The 20,648-nt window shown below is 53.9% G+C and overlaps 10 protein-coding genes across 10 annotated transcripts in view; 7 read left to right on the top strand and 3 right to left on the bottom strand.

Moving 5' to 3' along the window:
* The window catches only part of J4E79_004538 (uncharacterized protein), a gene marked incomplete at both ends in the record, with an annotated part of 2,675 nt that extends 1,767 nt beyond the window's left edge, over positions 1-908 (top strand). The window contains one exon of the mRNA XM_049353421.1: positions 84-908. Within this exon, the coding sequence (XP_049211869.1) occupies positions 84-908 (825 nt within the window). The remainder of the gene's footprint in view (positions 1-83) is intronic.
* A 613-nt stretch (positions 909-1,521) lies between these two features.
* Positions 1,522-3,874, bottom strand: J4E79_004537 (uncharacterized protein; the record flags this gene model as incomplete). The annotated part of the gene is made up of 3 exons (XM_049353420.1): positions 1,522-3,275; positions 3,331-3,651; positions 3,706-3,874. 3 exons carry the CDS (start codon positions 3,872-3,874, stop codon positions 1,522-1,524), a joined length of 2,244 nt encoding a protein of 747 aa, XP_049211868.1.
* A 378-nt stretch (positions 3,875-4,252) lies between these two features.
* Positions 4,253-4,482, bottom strand: J4E79_004536 (uncharacterized protein; the record flags this gene model as incomplete). Its single annotated transcript, XM_049353419.1, has 2 exons — positions 4,253-4,281; positions 4,335-4,482. The coding sequence occupies 2 exons, from the start codon at positions 4,480-4,482 to the stop codon at positions 4,253-4,255; spliced, it is 177 nt and encodes a 58-aa protein (XP_049211867.1).
* Positions 4,483-4,933: 451 nt separating this feature from the next.
* Positions 4,934-5,467, top strand: J4E79_004535 (uncharacterized protein; the record flags this gene model as incomplete). The annotated part of the gene is made up of 1 exon (XM_049353418.1): positions 4,934-5,467. One exon carries the CDS (start codon positions 4,934-4,936, stop codon positions 5,465-5,467), a length of 534 nt encoding a protein of 177 aa, XP_049211866.1.
* Positions 5,468-6,247: 780 nt separating this feature from the next.
* J4E79_004534 (uncharacterized protein) lies at positions 6,248-6,907 on the top strand (the record flags this gene model as incomplete). Its single annotated transcript, XM_049353417.1, has 5 exons — positions 6,248-6,278; positions 6,341-6,367; positions 6,432-6,480; positions 6,531-6,546; positions 6,611-6,907. The coding sequence occupies 5 exons, from the start codon at positions 6,248-6,250 to the stop codon at positions 6,905-6,907; spliced, it is 420 nt and encodes a 139-aa protein (XP_049211865.1).
* Positions 6,908-7,429: 522 nt separating this feature from the next.
* On the top strand, positions 7,430-8,484 carry J4E79_004533 (uncharacterized protein; the record flags this gene model as incomplete). The annotated part of the gene is made up of 2 exons (XM_049353416.1): positions 7,430-7,583; positions 7,634-8,484. 2 exons carry the CDS (start codon positions 7,430-7,432, stop codon positions 8,482-8,484), a joined length of 1,005 nt encoding a protein of 334 aa, XP_049211864.1.
* A 241-nt stretch (positions 8,485-8,725) lies between these two features.
* On the bottom strand, positions 8,726-9,899 carry AMT16_1 (Phospho-2-dehydro-3-deoxyheptonate aldolase amt16; the record flags this gene model as incomplete). The annotated part of the gene is made up of 2 exons (XM_049353415.1): positions 8,726-9,006; positions 9,059-9,899. The coding sequence occupies 2 exons, from the start codon at positions 9,897-9,899 to the stop codon at positions 8,726-8,728; spliced, it is 1,122 nt and encodes a 373-aa protein (XP_049211863.1).
* Positions 9,900-11,116: 1,217 nt separating this feature from the next.
* On the top strand, positions 11,117-12,039 carry J4E79_004531 (uncharacterized protein; the record flags this gene model as incomplete). Its single annotated transcript, XM_049353414.1, has 2 exons — positions 11,117-11,200; positions 11,248-12,039. The coding sequence occupies 2 exons, from the start codon at positions 11,117-11,119 to the stop codon at positions 12,037-12,039; spliced, it is 876 nt and encodes a 291-aa protein (XP_049211862.1).
* A 2,322-nt stretch (positions 12,040-14,361) lies between these two features.
* RPL7_1 (60S ribosomal protein L7) lies at positions 14,362-15,408 on the top strand (the record flags this gene model as incomplete). Its single annotated transcript, XM_049353413.1, has 4 exons — positions 14,362-14,375; positions 14,429-14,541; positions 14,729-15,073; positions 15,125-15,408. The coding sequence occupies 4 exons, from the start codon at positions 14,362-14,364 to the stop codon at positions 15,406-15,408; spliced, it is 756 nt and encodes a 251-aa protein (XP_049211861.1).
* Positions 15,409-18,077: 2,669 nt separating this feature from the next.
* J4E79_004529 (uncharacterized protein) lies at positions 18,078-19,445 on the top strand (the record flags this gene model as incomplete). Its single annotated transcript, XM_049353412.1, has 1 exon — positions 18,078-19,445. One exon carries the CDS (start codon positions 18,078-18,080, stop codon positions 19,443-19,445), a length of 1,368 nt encoding a protein of 455 aa, XP_049211860.1.
* Between the last annotated feature and the right edge of the window lie 1,203 nt (positions 19,446-20,648).

Raw genomic sequence — 20,648 nt, 5'->3', positions numbered from 1 at the left:
GTCCAGCACCCCCGGCCTACCACACCGTCGTGGCCCCCCCCCCCCCCCAACCCACTCCATGTCATTCACTAACTCTTTGATAGGACTTCTGGAACGTTGTGTGGCAGCAGGATGTTCGCGTCATCGTTATGCTGACTGCCGAGCAAGAAGGTGGACAAGTCAAGGCTCATAATTACTGGTCGGATAAGCGATATGGACCTCTACACCTCAACCCGCTTGGCGAACGCAGGGCATCCTTGGAGCCATCGAAGATCTACCGTCACAGGGAGCAATCGAGGCCAACGATGGGTCAGCGCCGGTCAACGAACCCACCGAAGCTCGCCAACTTCACCAAGGAAGCCACTACCGGCTCTCCCAGCCAAGACCAGCCCTATGTCACCGTTCGCAAGTTCACTTTGTCAAACGATGACGAACCTTTCGCACGTATGCGTGAGATCACACAGCTGCAGTATTCCCATTGGCCTGACTTTGGCGCACCGGCTCATCCCACCCACCTGCTCGGTCTGATTGAGCAGACAGACGCCGTCGTCCGCTCTGTCAACGGTGGCTCGCCTTCGCAGCCTGATCCGCCTAACAGCCGTCCGATCATTGTCCACTGCTCTGCTGGATGTGGCCGTACGGGTACTTTCTGCACAGTCGACTCGGTCCTGGATATGCTCAAGCGGCAACGACAAGCTCGCAACGCCAGGCAGAACACGCCAATGGATGCCGACTCCAACGATAAGCTCGCGAAGAACGAGCGTGAAGACGACAGCTGGGTGAACAATGAGGACATCGATCTCATTGCAAAGACGGTGGAAGACTTTAGACTGCAGCGTCTGAGCATGGTACAGAGTCTGCGACAGTTTGTGCTATGCTACGAGAGCGTAATGGAATGGCTTGTGGAGCAACATCCCAAGTCTGCGTAGAACGCGGCGACTCAGGTGATATCTTCCTGCGACGGAAACACCTTTGTTCCCGCAATCATAATATGGAAATGAGAAACACGAATTTGTTAACGACCAGGGAATCGGGGCAATGGGCGGCGTATGCATCTTGATTGGTGTAAGACTGGTGCTCATTGGGAGGCGTTCTGCATGCATGCGGCATTGCTTGGCTTAGAGCATATACATGGGTATGCATTGGGATGGGTGTCCTCGTCATTTCGGCGCATAAGGGGATCTGGGATAGTGTTTTGTGACTTTGTTTAGATAACTTGAGAATTGCATCCTATTGCATTTTACCTTCCTATTGTACTTTGGCTGTATGTCACCACTGAATGATGGCATAACTGCGACATGAAGGACACTCGTACTGGTGAATGCGCTGAAAGGAGATGGTGCTTCAGTAATCAAATGTCTGGAACGGTGATCCGGTACATGTGCCAGTGGTTTCTCTTCATGATGATATTATCGGACCCATATAACAACAACGTCCTGGGGCTAGTTATATACTACACGATTCCCACTACCAGGACAGAAAGAGAACAAACAAACTCAGCAAATTGCACACATCGCAATGCCCGCACGCAAGACAGGCAACCTAATACGCAGCATTCCCCTGATCATGCTCCTTGATGTACTCAGCACCCTTTTCCAAGAACTCCTGCCTAGTAATAAAGTGTTGCTTCGATTCCTTCCTGCCCGCCCATTGCGCTGCTCCACGCCAAGCATCCAGAACGCAATCCCCTGCTTTCCTCACATTGATTGCTTGCTCAGCGGGTAATACAGCGCGCAGTTCAGAGCGCAGGCGTTCTTCGAAGCCTTGGAACATGGTGTTGCCACCGGTAAGGAAAATGTCCTTCAGAACGTTGTCGCGATGAGGTGAATCTGCCAGACGTTCTGTAAGGATATTGGATGCAATTTCGACGATGCCGGCTTGGTCGAGACCCGCGATGGTGGGTTGGAAGACCACTTCTGGTACGCGGATGCGTTCAACGTTGAGATGAATCTGGTTCGTCTCCTTTTGACTTTCGGCGTCGTATGGGTAGGGACCGTGGAGGAAAGAGTGGAGGATGGATTTTGTCCAGTCGGTTTGTGCTTCGCGAGTGGATTCTTCGGTGAAGTTTGGGTCGTGTTGGAGAAGTTGGGATTCGATCTCCTTGAGGTTCTTGGAGAGGTCTTCCTCTTCTTCATCGTCGGAGCCTTCGCCTGTGGCGATGGTGCGGTAGACGCCCCAGTCTGCATCGTCGGCACCGAATGTGTCATCATCGCCGCCGCCTCTTCTCCGTTTCTTAGTGGGTGCGTCTGACGCGAGATTGGCAATCGACTTCATGCGCATTTGGTTGGCGAGCGACTTTCGGTTTCCAAGTTCAGCCTTGAGGCGCTCGCGGTCCTTCATCTTCTGAATAATGGCTTGACGGGCTATCCGGCGCTCTTCTATCCAGCCTTGAGGGTCTGTCTCTCGCCGTTGATCGTCGAGTCGCTGCTCTTCTGCCTGACGCGCCTTCTCCTTCTCCTTTTCAATCTTCGCACGTTGGCGTGCATCGTAGTTAGACTTCATCAATCGCTGCTGTCGTTTTTGCTTAATGCCCTCCTCGTCGAGCTGATCATCCGGAACTTCTAGCAGGGGGAACGTAGGTACTTCGACTTGTTCTTCTTCAACGTCGCCGAGGTCCTTGTTACGAGCCTTCTTAATAGCAGCTTCCAGTTCCTTGACCCGCTTGTTGAGCTGATTCTCGTCGTCAAAGTCGTTCGACTCTAGTACGCGTGCCTTTTCCTTCTTGGTCGTGATCTCCTCCAGTTGCGCCTGCAGTTGTATGCACCACTCCAACTCTTCTTCCTTCTTCTTCAGCTTTTCAAGTCGCATCTTTGCAGCCTGAGCCTGCAATCTTCTACCACTCTCCTTCCGCTTTTCTGCTGCGGCAGCCAGCTCTTCTTCAGTCTTTTGTATTACAATCTGCTCAGTGTAGGGGAACTGGATAGTATGATCTCGGTCTTCCAGACCCGTCCAGTCCAGATAGCGGCTGAGGTCGTTTTCATAGTCTTGTGATACGTAGCAGTGCTCACGGACGAGATCTTCGGCCTGGTTGTCACTGATCTTTCCGGGGAATGTAGGGTACTTCAACCTCAGTAGCTTCAGCAGGTATTGCGCGGACTGGAAGCGTCCCCAGTTCAGACGAGTAGTTTGGGATAGGAGCGGCTTGGAGTTTACCACGGGGATGACATGTGTGGAAGTGTACGAAGAGTCCATGACCAGACCGTTGCGACCGCCGTTGTAGGAGTAGGAGAAGAGCGAATCGATACCGTATGCGACGGACGGTGCGCCGTAGCACTCGAAAAGTATTTCAGACATGGCTGTAGGATGCACATTAGCTACCAACACGGTATTGTCCAGTATAAGCGCACGTACTCTTTCTTGAGTAGCCCAAATTGGCAACAGGCTCGGTCATAACGATGGGCCTGTCGATGCGCCCGGACCGGCCGTCTACACCCATCTTGACGAAGCAGTAGTCGAGCACGCCCTCCATGACATCCCAGTTGTTCACGATGTTGCTGCCAGGCTCATAGACGGGCTTGGATTGACCTCGCGCGGTGCCGTCGGCGTAGACATCTGACCCAACAAAGGTAAAGGTGCGGTTGAGCTTGCGGTCGCGATACCTAGCCATGTTGGGTAGTACTGACAATCGGGGTTTGGAATCGAAGGACCATCCGGCGCGGACTGCTGACGAGCCTGTGATGTGTTAGTCGCCATGGCAGCTTTGGCGCATGCGCAGCCTGTACATACCATTGTCGATGACTATGGCGGTTTCGCTGTTGCTACGCGACCAGCCTTCCTTGTCGATGGGCCGGAAGCCCTCAAAAGGCGGGTCCGACACGCTCCAGAGCTTGGGTGGAGGTTTGGGTGGATTGCGCCCTGCGAGTTGCGGCGCCTCGTCGATGGCCGAGGGAGCCATGGTGGTGAAGTGCGAGCTGGAGATGGGGATGCGACAGGTCCAAGATCAGGGTGTTATCTCATGTCGCGGGTCGGAGATGTGGCGTGTGTGCCTGGCTAGCGCGATTGGTGCTGAGGATGCGCGGCATGGCGACTGCGGTGTGGTGAGGCTCTTGCAATGCTCGGTGGTCCGAGCCCGTCTCCGTATGTTAGGTACGCTACTTCACATGCCGACGGTCTGGATTGCAGTCTTGCACATAGTGCTAACATGATCATATCTCATTACTGCTATCTACTGGCCTGTTTGCTGTCCCCACGTCCTGTAATCGAATTTCTCACCAGACTTGGCCTTGCCTTGGGTATTGTCCCCTTCACACCAAGTATATCTCATCTTGCATGCTTAAGCAGGATCCTTCAGACCATTTGTTGCTATGGCTCGTTAGCGCTATTACAAAAGCATCCCAGCATGACTATGTAGATACCTTCCAGGTGGAAAAGAACGTTAGATTGGTAGTTCTTGAACATCTGAGCCACAAGCTCCGTATCCATGTTTTGGATGTTGATCTCTTGCAGATTCTTGTTCAACATCATGACGGCTTCGTTCAGCTTCTCCTTTCCGGTAGTCAGCATTGTTTCCGTTGTGCATCGAGATGTTGGATTGACTCACGACGTTCACAATGATGCGAGAGAGCAACTGGCTCTGTTGGTGCTCGTGAGGGCTTTCCTAGAAACGCGGTCAGAACTACGCGCCGGTTGCAATAGATTTCTCATGCTGTCCTACCATTTTGGCGACTCGATAGTGTTGCAGTTGATAGTACGCGTTGGAGCTGTTTGGTGGGGAGGATGAAAGCAGTTAGTGCAGAGGATGCACATGCAGGTCCCGAGACGGAACCTTGGAAGAGCTCCACCTCCGCAAGCTCCATCGCGATACAAACACCGAGACTCTTCTACGCCCCCAAACGTTCTTGCCACAACGTACACCCGAGCATCACGACACCTAGACACATCCCTGGACATCGGCAAGCGAACAGCGCGACGAGACCACCGACTGCGACTTGCTGGCTTCTTGACAACTCACAATATGGCACCCCTAACAGCGGCCTCTGACGACAAGACGCATCAAGCGCTCCTGGACAAGCTTGACGTCTACGCGGTACCCAAGCCTTTCCGCAACCCCAACTGGAAGCCTCCACAACGCCGCAACAAGAACCTCAAGCAGATTCTCGGTGAGGCATCGCGCAAAGAAGCCTCAGTAATGGCCACGCAGAACAACAGTGGCAACTCGACACCTGCTGTGGCCACTGAAGGCAACGCAGGCCGCCAACCCAACATCGCCCAAGCAGCCCAGAGCCTGAGCACGCTGGTGCTGGAGAAGAACGGCAGGGCTGCTGCCGGGCCGGCGCCTACATACACCAACATCGAGTCAGCCCCGAGCTTCCACCCGAGCAGTCAAAAGAAGTACTGCGACATCACCGGCCTTCCTGCGCCATACACCGACCCCAAGACGCGTCTACGCTATCACAACAAGGAGGTCTTTGGAGGCATTCGGACCATGCCGCAGAATGTCTCCGAGGGTTATCTCGCCGCCAGAGGTGCACACACAGTCTTGAAGTGAGCATGTCTCGGTGCTGGCGTAGGTATTGCTGCTCCAAAGTCGACTCATCGACATGCGTCTTGCACGGATGGCGCATCGCTCAACTCATCAAATACACGACTACTCGTCCATTCGTTGATATGCGCGAGACAAAGTAAGCTAACAACATGCCTCTGAGCCGGGCGAGGAACACTGCTCAGATAGGGTCTTATTCAAGGTTTATGTATGATCATCAAAGTCAAACTACTCTCCACCCACCACATGCCTCTCGGCTTGTGGCTCAAGGAGGTGCTCCGGCTTAACCGTGATCCAGTATTCTTCTGCGCCCATAAGACAGGATACCAGGGCCTCGAGGGAGGATTCCTAGTTACAGCAGCTTGAAGCATGCTGTTGTCAGGGCGGGATCTATGTTGTAATGATAATTCGAGTGTCTTGTAACTACAAGCGAACAATAAATCGATTGCTCTTCCCTGCTGAATATCAGAGCCTTGTCTAGCTGCTCTTGCGTTAGATGGACTCGAGAGGTGTAGAGGTTGAGGAGCATGCCACCAGAGTTTTATGCGATTACCCGCGGGAACTGCAGCGCTAGCAGGGGTGAGCTTCGGGCCGACCGTCGATTGAGCGCGCCGCGTCTTCACTCGCAAGGGGACACGAGACAGCAAGACGAAAGGTAGCACCTTCATGCCAGATATACATCGAGACTAGGCGCCACTCTACTACTTCCCCTCTCCTACGCCGTCTTCTTCCACATCGCTACGGAATTTCGCACGCCGCGCACTGTACAAACAACAAAATCCCAAGATGCCGACTATGTGGCTTTCAGACACCCAGAGTAAGTTACGCAAACATGCAGCCTCAGTCACCGCATAGGACATGAGCTAACAGCAATGACAGAGATTGGGGTCGCCTTCTGTTCAGGGGGTAGGTACGCGCCCACCACCACGAATGCGCCCACTACTCAGCAGAAGATTGACAGCATGAACAGGCGGACTCTTTCTGATGGGAGGTGTCATGATGTTTTTTGATCGCGCAATGTACGTTTCAACTCTGCATATGCGTACAGCCTTTACTGACATGCGAACAGGCTGGCAATGGGAAACGTACGTCTTCGACCTCCTCGAACCAAGTCCTCCGCTATCGAACCCTCCCTAATACCCCCAATAGATACTCTTTCTGATTGGTCTCACACTCATCATCGGAACAACGAAGACCGTCGCCTTCTTCGCGCGCAAGCAGAAATGGAAAGGCACAGTGGCATTCGTCGCTGGTATATCACTTATCCTGATGCGCTGGGCTTTCATCGGTTTCATAATCGAACTGTACGGCATACTTGTGCTGTTTGGAGACTTTCTCATGACCATTGCGGGCTTCGTCAGCAACGTACCGGTGATTGGGCCATATATTGCTAAGGCACTGGAAGCGATAAGCGGTGCGAGGCGAAATGCTGATCTGCCTGTATGAGATAGGAAGGACAGCATCAGAGCTACGACTTTGACGAGCTATGGATGGGAATGCTAGGATATTGTATTATACGCACTTGCACAGGTAGCGCCCGGGGGTTGCTAGCTACATGACTTTGAATGCAGCATGAATGGAAGGATGGTAGACACAGTCTAGATGGCTCACGAAGCGCTTGTCTTTGTATCTTCTACGAATCACTAGGTGCCCGAGGCATTATTCCAGAACATTTCCGTATGTGAAGACAGTGGATATATTACAGCTCTTGCATAGTAATTGCATACATTGCAAGCGCAGCTTGTCCCATCTAAATGCTGTTGTATAATGGTGGCGTGAGAAATGCTCCGGGTCGCAGGTCGGGTAGGTGGCATGGAATACCTTCACGTGGTTTCGCGTTGACGCGTTTTCAGGTTCCCCGCGATCGCGTAGGTGATCCGTCGCCGCACTTACCAAACTGCTGTCGCGCAGTCAAATCACGCCTCTTTACATCTCACTTAAGGTCATCCAACATCCTTCTCGCTCAACATGTCTCGCGACGAATCGCCCTTCGTACGCGCCCCGGCCGAAGAAGAAGGTTACAACGGGATCCATCGCGCATTCTTACAAGCGTTCCATACGCACAGCGTCCTCACAGTAGACGAAACGAAGTCTATCCTCGCCCATGTGATGACTGCACACAGTCCGTTTTCTTTACGCCATTGCCATTGCACAAGCTGACAACACCGACAGACCCCGAACGCCCATGGACAGCCGGCGACGTAACCCAGCCAAACATCACGTCCACCATACAAACCATAAACGCCAAAATCGAAGCCTTCGACTACGAGATCCGATCAACACGCGACCAGCAAACCAAGGAAAGCATCTACGCCCTCGTTAACAACGCAAGCGACACCGTCACCCAATTCGCTACCACCTTCTCCGCAAACGAAATCGCATACATCAGACGCGTCCTCGACCAAATGTTTGAGACAAATAACACCAACATCCGCGAAGTCATGGCGGTGAAACATACAGAAGCCTCACAGCTTGCTCGCACCTCACGCCGGAACAGACAGAGTCAGGCAAACAGCAGACAGAGCCAGGTCAACGGCGATGCAGACACCCAGGCCAGCGCTGATACGGGGATAACGATAGCCGAGGCAGATCAGGTCCTGGAAACACTCGTCTCGCAAGCCTTCTTCCAAAAGTCCAAAGCGGGTTACTATTCCCTGGCTCCACGCGCGCTCATGGAACTCCGCGCTTACCTCAAGGAAACGTACAACGAGTCTGCCGAAGAAAACGAGGATGGGCGGGAGATCATCAGGATCCGGGATTGTGAGGGGTGTAAGGATATCGTTACGTTTGGCATTAGGTGCAACAACAAAGAGTGTGGGGTTCGATGGCACGATGCGTGTGCTAATAGCTACTATCGGGGCAGAAGCGGGGATCGTAGGAAATGTCCCAAGTGTCAGACGGAATGTACAGGAGACGTGTTTGTAGGAGAAAGGGCGGCTTGGACGGGACCAAGGACGAGCACTGGCGGTAATCGGCGCAGCACGCAGCAGCAGGAAGTGGAAGACGAGGAAGAAGATGAGTGAGAGCACGTGATAAGAGCCAGGAACGTCAGAACGAAGATACCCGTGGGCATTCAGGCGTTGGATGTTTTGTGATTTGGAGTTGAAGCCAAGAATTTTGATTGGTTCCATCATGTATCGCGTTCATCAATCATAAGCCAGTCCTTATTGTCTCCATATCCCAAACTCTCTAGACTTTTGCGAACGCCAAATACCCCATACTATATACATGGTCTAACCCGAACACTGCACTCGGCAGAAGCGTTTAGTGTGCACCGTTGGACTTGCTCTGGTTTGCCCGCCTCTCGGCGACAGCAGATGCAAGGTTCTCGAGAGTGTCGACGGTGCTGTCCCAGTCGATGCAAGCATCTGTGATGGAGACACCCTTTTTCAGACCGCTAGGTCCCTCAGGTGGGACCTTCTGGTTGCCCTCGTTGATGTTGGATTCGATCATGACACCAACAATGCCGGTCTCACCGTTGCGGATCTGGTCGGCAATGTCCTTGGCTACGAGGGGCTGGTTGCGGTGGTTCTTGTTGGAGTTGCCTGTCAGACATTAGTGTGTGTTGGTAGAGCATTTGTGTATACGGGAACGTACCGTGTGAGCAGTCGACCATCATGACCTCAGGCAGGTTCTTCTTCTTCAAAGCCTCCCTGGCAGCCTTGATGCTGTCCTTGTCGTAGTTGGTACCCTTGGATCCACCACGGAGAATGACAAAGCAGTGCTCGTTACCTGCCGTCCTGGTGATGGCAGCCAGACCCTGCTTCGTTACGCCCATGAAGTGGTGCTTAGCAGCAGCAGCACCAATCGCATCGACCGCCACGGTCAAGCCTCCATCGGTACCGTTCTTGAATCCAATAGGGAAAGAGAGACCAGAGGCTAGCTCACGGTGCAATTGTGACTCGGTTGTTCGCGCACCAATAGCACCAAGAGAGATAAGGTCGGCGAGGAACTGTGGAGAGATAGTGTCGAGCATCTCGGAGGCAATAGGCATGCCCGCGGATGTGAGGTCCACAAACAACTTGCGCGACACTCTCAGGCCCTTGTTGATTTTGTAGCTCTCGTCAATGTCTGGGTCGTTGATCAGGCCCTTCCAGCCGACGGTTGTGCGTGGTTTCTCGAGGTAGGCGCGCATGATGATGCAGAGGTTGTCTTGAAGCTTGTCGGCGAGGGTCTTGAGGCGCTGGCAGTACTCCAGTGCCAGCTCTGGGTCGTGGAGCGAGCAGGGCCCGACCATGACCAGGAGACGGTCATCTTTCTGGGTAATGATGCTGGCGGCTTCCTTGCGACCTTGGATGACGGTCTTCTCGGCATGTGCGGGGATGGGGATCTCGGACGCGAGAAGTTGGGGTGGGATCAGCGGGTCGTAGCCAAGTACGCGCACATCGTCGCTCGGGTTGATGGACATGTCGGGTGTTTCTGTTGCAGCGGGAGCCATTGTACAGTGGGTAGGCTATCTTTATGTATATTAGTAGGCTGTCTGAGCGACTGTCGATTTGCGGTCAGTCTTACTTGGACTGTGGCACAGACGTATGCGGATGTACAGCAGCGAGGTTGTACAGGGCGTGCAATAGAGTGCAAGGAGGGGCGTTGAATGTCTCAAGTCAGAAAATCAAGCGCGCAGATGGTGTATGCAGGCGCAGGTCCGAGGTCGGCGAGAATAACAGGCAAAGGGTATAATGAGGGCGTTGCAAATACAGTCATATGCCACCAAATTATTTGGGAAACTTTAGGTCGGGGTGGGGCTGATGGTTGGTTCTGGTCCCGCAGGCTATCGATACACCGTCGACGGAGCTTTGCAGCTGCATGTGCGCCAAGCTCGTTACCCTGGAATTGGGAATCGCCCTCTTCCTGTTGGTCAATGTACGTGTATGTTGCTGCTGGAGCTCGACGACGGCGTGAACATGACCTTTTCCTCTTGGTGTAGTCTGCAGATCGGCCTGGTTTTGAATTCTGCTATGAGGTGGCAGCTGGCAGGCTGGATGGAAGCGTTGGCGGCACTGTCTGACCAAAGCTGCAGCAACGGCTCACTCAGCCCGTATCCCTTCCAACAGCATCTCTCCGACCCCTAGAGGCCTGCATTCAGCTTGCGACATGTCCAGGTGGCTACACACACACGCCTCCTGACACATCCCGCCATGACAAGTGAACGCATGCTCCTCCCCTTCCCCTTGGACATGCAGATACACAGCCCACGTGATGCCGTACCTGCCTCGGTTTCGGCGAGTTCAAGGTTTGGCTTCAGTTGCCAATCACCACTCCGCCACGCTAAGCCACACCATCGTCGACATCATCGCGACTATCTCTCGCACGCACCGCCGGCAAGCGACACCTCGGGCTGGATCTGGACGGGCCTCCAACTCCCGGCAACCAAGTCGCAAGTTCCCCCCACAGTCGCTTGAGGCGCGCGACTCCACCATCCAAGCCTTGGTTCTTTTCATGCGACCTGAAACAGCGCCCCTGATAGTCATATCAACCCCCCGCCCGGCTTGCGTCAAACATACCGACCAGGTCTCTCGATCGCAGTCCCGCTTCCTCAGCCGCACCCCTCTCGACCCTCACTGCACCACCACAATCATCTCGTTACCATTCCACCGACGCGTTGATCGCGTTGCGCCGACGTAAGGAAGGACCACTCGTTTAGTCTACATCACCATGTCTGCATTTCACTTCATGGCCAGGAAGCGAGGGCGCGACGACGATTCAGACTCGGACTTTGACGAGGAACGGTACCTCAAGGTATGTCGGCAATATCGTGTGCCGGGCTTTGGCTAATGGCGGTACAGAAATCCCGACCGGGCAGCAACGAGCCGACCAACCTTGACCAGTTCCAACATCAATCGCTGTCGACCCCACCAAGACTCTTTACGGACATCCGGTCTATGACACCGGCACATTCAGAATATGGAGGAGCGAATTCGCCGGATTCGATATATGGTGGACCTGTCTGTATATCAAGAGAATCAAGTGGCATGGACATGGATATGGATATGGACGACGATGACATGGATGTTCGGAGCCAGCCGCCAGAGTCGCCCGCCTTCAACTCGTTTGGCAGCAACTTCATGCGACCGCCCATGCTCCAACCATCGCTATTCAACTCAGACGCCGTCAACAACAATAGTCGGATACCCACACCCATACACCCGACTTTTAAGAGAGGGGGGATGAGCGGATTGGGTTATCCGATGAGCGGATCAGCCGGTGGCATAGCTATGAACAACTCGAATGTACCGTCCATGCAGGCACCTCCACCAGCCTGGAAGGGACAGAGGCAGGATGTAGACGAAGATCGGACTAGACGCATGCCTTCACCCATATCCGAGGACGATGACATTCCAGATACGCCAACCGCTTTCACCCAGTCACAACTATCGCGACTTAGTTTTTCGCACACCAGTACGGCCGATCAGATGGATACCGAGTCATCCTCCACCTTGGCCCCACCTTCGACGCCTCGCGGAAGGAAACGAAGCGGTGCTTTGACCGGTATGGGACGTTTCAGTATGGGTTACCGGGAAGACTGCGAGAAGTGCAGACAGCGGGTTCCAGGCCACTATTCACATTTCCTACCATAGAGAAGGTGGGCCTAGAGACAGCGGACTCGGGTCATTGGGGTACGGCAGCGTGGCGAACCTTGGTATTTGCCCATGACATTCGCACCACGATACTCACCTACACGGGCTCTTCAAACTTCGTCATCATCATTATCCACACTTACGGCGTGGCGTTTTCATGCCTCATAATCGGCGTTTCATCAGCATGGCGTTCCAGGAGTCTTATCATGCGTTAACGATATCCCTCTAAATGTACAAGTATTCTACTATTCGACGATAGCAATTCCACAAAAGACACTCGTCATCGTACTTGCCACTTGACTGAACGTATCATTGTGCACCGCTCTGTTTCTTAACTGTGCCCAACTATAGCATGTCAGAAACACTTATCGGGCCTTCTTCTCCGGCACCACGAAAAGAAGACCTGCAACAGTATACATCAGCAGGTTTTTCCAAGATGCAATACGGTATAGCGTTACGGTTAAGGCCAGCAGAACATGGTACTGTGTGAAACAAGTGGGACCTGGGGTGTAGTGAAACGAAACGGCACAGCGCTTCCTGTGGCGCAAAGCGAATCTCGTCATTTGTGAAACGAACGATCTGAGGGTTCAGAGTAGGTCTAGACCAGGTTCGCGGGTGTCTTGTGCCGTGGTGTAGATATCGAACGACAGCGAAGGGACTAATCAGGAAGGTGCGACGGGGATGCTTTATGTGAGGCATGTAAGGCGGCCATTCGGGAGTTGGCAAAAGAGTGCAATTTCCGTAGACGATGGTGTCAGTTGGGGATTTTGTATTGGGAAACCCACCAGTGGTGTACGTCGAACGGAGAGGATCAATGATGTCGATTCATGAAGAAGAGTTTTGTGCACTTGTCTCTACATTACGGGACATGATCAAAGTAGCTTAGTATGTTGGCGCGGTCCTTCTACAAGCAGACGCTTATTTTTTAAGATGCATCATATGCCGGTATACTTGATTGAGAATCTTATAGGAACGGCGGGCATTTTAGGATGTATCATAAATCCAATAACAACGAGCAAACTTAGTAAGGTGGTAGTAGCATAACCATCAAAATCAAACTTTGACATCAACTCCTGGGATAGAGCAATACAAAACAAGAGAAACCATCATAGTGATTGTTGCCAGTTCCCATGAACTCACCTACTACCGCCTAGCTAGAATCTTCCTCGTCGGCTGGTGGCAGCCATCGTATGATGCGCCATATATCCCTGATCTCATAATAGCATTCATAATGTTTCTTTGCGTACCGAATGGCGCGTGAGCGGTTATCCATAGCACTGATGTCAGGATCAGGTAAATTCGCGAGCAGCCTCTCGTAGTATGGGTTACTGCGCTCCGCGGGACCCCGGGGCTTCTCTTTCATATACTCACGATACCGGTAAGCTAAGGCATAGGGGTCTTTTCGAATCGGAATAGGTTCAGTCATGACTACAGTGGTTACAATATAGATGTCGTTCCGCGCGAGGGCGAAGTTGAAGTGGAAGTTTGTGGCCTGGTAGAGTAGTAGTAAACCAGGCTGACATCAAGCGTTTATGAGTAGGGACACGCTCGGCTGTGTGACATTGTGAATTTTCGCGCAACAAAGGTTGAATAGATGACCTTGATGTGAGGAGCCCTTTCTATGCACAATGTCGTACTAGAGGAGCAGCGGCCTGGGAGGAATTTGTCAGTGGTGACTGAGTATACCTCGGGTGCCGAAATCGCTCCAAACGCTCATGTAAATCGACACGAGATGGCGGCAAGATCGTAATATTCTTCGGAGAAAAACCGAAGGAAGTTTGCTGCTGCCCGTGGTGAGCAAGGCGCTCCTTTGCCGGGCTTCATTGAGATCGGTTTGAAGACCAATGGCGGAAAGGCATTCTCAAAGCGTGGCTGTCATCGAGATTGCTCTTGTTGGCCGTCAAAAAGCATGTGAGATGACCATAAAAGCGATGACAGGGAGGAAAAGCAGCATCAGTAACAGGGGACTCTGTTGCAAATAAAGGCATAAAGACCCGTGGACATCAGAAGCTCGTACGTCCACGGGTGGACGCAACTCGAGAAAAGGTTGCCAAATGCATCCTATTTAGAGGTATGATGTAGAATGGGATACGACGGAGTACAGACTCTACCGTATATGCTCAGCGACGTAAACAAGGTGTACAGCGGATATAATGCGAAGCCGTTGGAGCGCTCATGTTCCCTTGACCTCGGTCGCGGCTGCATCTGTTTTTGTGGGGCGCAGCATCTTGGCGCCCGCGCTTGCGGGATAGCGGCTAGCGCTAACGCTAAGAGTCTGGCAAAAATTGAGCTTCCGAAGAATTCCTCGAACACCACTTCAACATGTCGTCGAAGTCGTACGTTGTCCCTACACCACGCGCAGTTTCCAAAGCTAATCCTTACCCAATAGAACTGTTCCCACACAGAGTGAGATCACTCTCGTGCCTGAGAACCTCCTCAAGAAGAGGAAGTCTCAGGAGAAGGCTCGTGAGGAGCGCGCGATCGCAACACGCGAGAAGCGAGGTACGACCAACCCCAGCATGCTATCGACGATCCATGAGGGCGATTACGATGATTATAACTACCACACTATCGGCTAGACTACGGTCAATGTTGTCGAATTGTTAACCATCTTTCGGGAATGATGCAATCGTCCTCACTGGAGCTCATGGCATGACACACTGTTGCAGACAGCGCTGACATGACACAGACAAGAGCAAGAAGAAGCGCGAGGTCATCTTCACGAGAGCCGAGAAGTATGTGAAGGAGTACCGCGATGCCGAGCGGGAGCGCGTGCGCTTGTCGCGCGAGGCCAAGAAGAGCGATAGCCTATACGTCCCCGCCGAGCCCAAACTCGCCTTCGTCGTCCGGATAAAGGGTATCAACAAGATTGATCCCAAGAAGCGCAAGACACTGCAGCTTCTGCGGTTACTTCAGATCAACAATGGCGTCTTCGTCAAGCTTACCAAGGCGACTATGGAGATGCTGAAGATTGTTGAGCCCTTCGTTGCTTATGGCTACCCGAACCAGAAGTCGGTTCGTGAGCTCATCTACAGTAAGTTCGGTACAGATGCAAGTTTACTGCCAGATATTAACTGGGATACAGAGCGTGGCTATGGCAAGGTCGACAAGCAACGCCTTCCTCTGACGGACAACGAGATCATCGAAGAGAACCTTGGCAAATACGGCATGATCTGTATGGAAGACCTCATCCATGAGATCTGCACCGTTGGGCCGAACTTTAAGGCTGCTTCGAACTTCCTCTGGCCGTTCAAGCTTAACAGCCCTACTGGTGGCTTCCGCAAGAGGAAGTTCAAGCACTTCATCGAAGGTGGTGACTTGGGCAACCGGGAAGACAAGATCAACGAATTGATCAGGCAGATGAATTAGACCACGCGAGGTCAATATTTTTTGGGTTTCGTCTCTGGTTTGGGCGTGAAAAGCTTTGGGATATACCACGGGAGTGAGCATTTACATCGGCGTTTGGGACCTCTGACCTTTAAGTATCACGGTCACTTGACGAGTCTACGTGCAAAACGCATGCAATCTGAATGAATTTGAACTGTTGCGCTGTGTTCGCCTCATACAACTTGGCCACCAGAATCTCGTGCTCCTTCGGCAAGGACATTGCTGTCGTCGTGTATTTGCCAGTGTCATGCGATGCGGATTAGCGGCATGTATTGCCAGCGCACCACGAACGCGTTGGGCACTGTGTGAGCCGAAAACGCGCGTGCGATCAATCTTCCAAGCAGGAGCCTTGGGTACCTTTGAAATGCGCAGGATATTCGCAGTAATTGCTTTTCATGGCCGGTCTGGAAGGTACCACAGGCTCAGACGTTTGAAATGGGTAGAGAGGAAATATCTCACTACCGCCTCAGCCATCTCACGATGCCTGGCTATCCTCACACTCGGTCACGTGCTACTCCTGCGCTAAGCCACTTTGATTTGAAGTTATCTTAGCAACATCGCTTGCCAATCCAGTACCGCGTGCATCTCCTTGCCGGCACTTATTTATTCCTTCTCCAGCCCATAGTGTTCGCCCTCACCGCATCCCTGACGTAAACTCAAGTGCCGTGAATATCGTTGTGGACGACGTAGCGTTCGACTCCACACGAGACAAATATTGCCTCCTACGCGGGATGGTGAAGTCAGCTGCATGACCAACACGATGTTTCTGGTGCCTGATGGAAAATCACGGTAAGGGCTGCAAGCGTCACTATGGGTATTGATGAGCTCGAGGGGCCAATCCGCGGCCAAGGACGTGGGCAAGAAATATGTTGGACGGTGTGAGTGGAGCAGGTGCCGGCCTCGAAGGCTCGAACATCCTCACATGCATCCCAGTGCATACAGTGGGCACCTGCTTACGATATTGCACCGAGCCCAGAGGGGGGCGCCGAGCGCTTGGGTTGCCAGTGACGATTGCACGAGCAGCAATTTGGCGACGAGGACGTTGATGACGCTCGCCTACAGGCACCAGGCAGTCCGGTTTCGCCGCCGACGTTGTCACTGCCACGCTACCATGGGCATCAGATTCGGGATCGATTTGCATAAGTCGCGCTGATCGCGACACCCTCCGTCTTGCCCATGGTAGGACGTGGCCCCGCCCGACGGACAAGGCCAGGCGTCGCAGGAGCGCTCAACGGCCGCGGCACAATTTTGCACTGCGAACGGGTCCGAGTCGGTGGTGAAGTGCGCGATGGCAGTGCTATTCTTGGGCCCGGCGTATTGCCACGGCCACGACACGAGAGCAGCTATCAAAACAAAACGCAGCCTGGCACGGGGCTGCGCGTCGCCCAGTGCAAATTGACTCCTGTCTTCACAATTCAGGCACTCGAGCACTGTTCACAACCCAAGCAGCTCAGATGACAGGTGCTCACCACGGCGCAGCGGACCAGTGAGGCCGCTACTGCAGGCGCGCCAAAAGAAGAGGGCAGGCCGGGTTGCGGGCGATACGTGGCGGGCTTCTGTCGCGGGTGCAGAGGGTGGTCCCTGGCAGCGTTCATTGGCCGCGAGCGGTGGAGTTGTGCAGCGCTGCACCACGACTGCAGCGCTCCTGCGGCGAGAGTCATGAGTGCCAGTCACCGCAAGACGCGGGCTGGAGTCGACGCTGCGACCCACTAACTGCAAGAGGCAGAGTTTTCATAGCACATGAGTGGAGGAGCGGGCAAGTAATGAACCATTCTTGCAGGTGCGGCCTTCGGATGGCGACGGTCTTGCGGGCGTCCCAGAGCCCCTTCGCTGCTGCTGCTGCTAGGCCTTCGCTAACGGTGTGTGTCGAATACACCCACATCACCGCCCTCTGCCCTCCCCATCCTCACTCTCCCCCGTGCCCCGTCTCCCCATCTCCCTCGTCCTGTCGTCGTCGCAGGCGTTGCTCGTCGCGACACAGTCCCCAAGCCCCAACGGACGTGCGCCCCCAATCTCGGCTGTCCGGCATCCCCAGCCCGCTCACCAGCACCTCCCGACGCTTGCTCTGTCTCGCGGGCTTGCAAACGAGCACACCTGCACTCACGGGTAGACGTGTCCGTCTGGCTCCGACACCCAACGCCTCGTCCCCTCCGCCGCTGTCCACACGCTGCGAGTGCTTTCTTCGGCTTTGGTTTGGGCTTGTACTGTGTAATAGTCCTTGGTTTCAACCTGTTTTCTTTTGCCGCCCATCCCCAGGGACCTCGACTCTCCGCGACATCTCCCACCACGACTTCGCATCGCCGGATCTATTGACTTAGCCCCGGTCTGCCTGCGCTCCATCACCCTCGAGCTGCCCTTCACCTCTCGCCGCGCCCTTTGCCTCCCTTCCAGGCACTTCTCCGGCCACCCACCGCCTCCGCGCAACCACCAGCGCGACCCATTTCCACCGCCCATAAACACCTCCCGGACGTCGCATTTCCTTGAATGAGCACATCTTTCTAGAGGGTCCGTAGGCAACTCTAGAGGCGGCGCGAACGAGAAGACTGTACGTCACAAGCCCCAAGCCGCTGGCCACGCCCGTCACGCCAGCACTCACTAACACGACGCCAGGAGCCTCGCCAGTCTTCTCTCTGCGGCAGTCCCACACCATCATGCCCTCCTTCTACCCCCGGCATAACATGCCACGGCTATCTCCCCAGGAGTTCGTCCCCAGCTACCACTCTGCCTGTGGCGCCTCATACCCACCGCAGCAGCCCGCGTACGCTGGCCCCGCGATCCGGCAGCAAGATGATGGTTACGACTTCGCAGACCGCTACGGCCAACTGGCCATCGCCATGCCACCCATGTACCCGCAGGCCGGCACCTACCTCAGCAGTGCGCCTCCCAGTCTTCCACCTGCGAGCTCCTTCTACGATCCCATGGGCGCAACCACCCTGCCACCCATGCGCGCACAGTCCGGCCACGCGTTGGCAGAGGCGGCTATGCAGCAGCAGCGCGTGCACGAGTACAACCAGCGAATGAGTCAGCCCGCCAAGGAAGAGAAGCCTGTCGGCGGCGTGTCTGCAAAGCTGGACTATGACATGGACGTCATGACCGACTTCGTGTGCGAGACAGCCCTACGACTCATCACGCCCGGCCGCATGATGCCCTCGTCGTTCCGCAAATGGGTACACCAGGTGCTTTGCGCCACACGGCTGCCCTCGGCTACCATCCTGCTCAGCATGTACTACCTGTCCAGCAGGATGCCTATGCTCGCTCACGAGCCCAAGACCGACACTCACCTGTTCCGTCTCCTCACCATCGCGCTTGTGCTTGGCAGCAAGTTCTTGGACGACAACACCTTCATCAACCGTTCGTGGTCCGAGGTTAGCGGTATTCAGGTTCATGAGCTGAATGAGCTGGAGCTAGAGTGGCTCGTAGCAATCAAGTTCAAGCTTCATCGAGATCCATCTGAGCAGCATGGTTGGACATCATGGTCAGAGCACTGGAAGGACTACCAGAACAGTGCTGCTGCCCGCTCTGGTCGCAGCAACAAGCTCAGCCCTATCGACACATCGGTACACCGACGCTCACTCAACCCCAACAAGCCGCTTCCTCCTCTGCCGATGCACCAGGCCTACACTCCACCGTACGACTATGCGCCCAAGTCGGCACACTCTGCATACAACCCTCCGACCTACTCGCAGTACGACCCATGGCGGTCCGCTAGCGAGCACTCTCCTGCGTCAGCACCGACCACGGGCCCTACCACCCCAGAGTACTACGGCACAACGGGTACTTGGGCTCCAGCTGAGGGATACTCGCGTCGCACCATGTTCGGTTTCCCACCCTTGTCTCAGCCCGCCCCTGCGCAAGCGCTTCAGCAGCCGTCCAATTATGGCCCACCCGCCTACTCCACTCAGTACACACCGTCTGCATGGAACCAGCATGGTCTCAGCTGCGGATGTGCCTACTGCGTGCAGAGGCACCCGCCTTACTACATGGCTCCTGGTTATGGCCCACAGGCTGTTGCCGTCTAATTGCCCGCCACCTACCGGCCGCATATCAAAGCGACATCGCCTTGCCACACCTTCACGGATACATATTCGGCTGCCTATTCCAGCACTTCCTATGTTCAAAAAGTTACCTTCTGTTTCGCGAAGTACCATGGCCTACCAAGCCGACCCAGTTCCGATCACTGGACACATCTGGCTACTTCGATTCCCTCGAGTCTAGACTATCAGACACTCTCAAGGTGCCATTGCCTTATTCCTTCTGCTATCTGCAAGCATATTGGTGCGCCTCCGGATCTCACGAAAACGCACAAGGCTTGCGATCATCTTGCATGATAGATTTCACTGGTTCTTTTTCCTTCGTTTTCCTTCACTCTTTCCTTGTATCACCGGTATTACGTTTTAGACTTTGGTTTGTCCATGGTCTAATAGGAGCATGTCAGCGAAATTGTGGGTTACGGCGTTCCTGCTTTTACCTGGGTGTCATCTCGCACCTTACGATTGTTCATTTCTCTAGCGCTGCCTCAAGAATGTTTACGGGGCTGCCTATCTCGGTTTATGGATTTCTCTTCTCTGGAGTCGGCTTTTGCACTCGGCACACCAAGCCTCTCCATGCGACCAAGCCTTCGGTAGCGACCAGCATCACGCCACCACCGGAGGGTCGCTTGTTACGTTCACGACTTCTTTCCTCGATCCTCGCCTTCCGCTGTAGTCGGGTTGTAATTAATGGCACAAGATCAGCGATGGGATTCGCTTTATTTCTTTCGGAGTGGTGGAAAAAATACCTCTTGCTTTACACGGTTCTGTTTGGGCATTGCTTTGGGAAACGGGAGGGAAGATTTGCTTAGTGTATAACTGTCATACAACGAGATACCCTGACAAGGGGGTAACATCAGAATGCGAAAAAAAAAACATCCTAGAAAAGCGGCACAGTCGCACAGGAAACGCCAAATTCAACTCTACTTCTTCTGGCATCCGTGGCTCTCATTGTATGTTCGATTATGTGACAGGTCTTGAAATGTGAGTCAGTCACACATCCTTCGTTTGAGCAAGAAGCCACGGTGCTAATCCCGCAGTGACTGTCATCACGGAAGCAACCCCGACCGGCTTGTGTAAATCAAGCAAGGATAATGTTTCGGTCATTTCGATCTGGGCGTAACATAGCCTGGGTAGTTCGGTCTCAACGCCACCCGGCACCACTATCAAGCGTTCCCGCCATCCCGTAGAACC

Source organism: Alternaria viburni (assembly GCF_023758015.1).
Source record: "Alternaria viburni strain BMP 2772 chromosome Unknown scaffold_8, whole genome shotgun sequence".
Lineage (NCBI taxonomy): Eukaryota > Fungi > Ascomycota > Dothideomycetes > Pleosporales > Pleosporaceae > Alternaria > Alternaria viburni.
The sequence above is the reverse complement of the archived record's forward strand: the minus strand, read 5'-3'. Positions and strand labels throughout refer to the sequence as shown.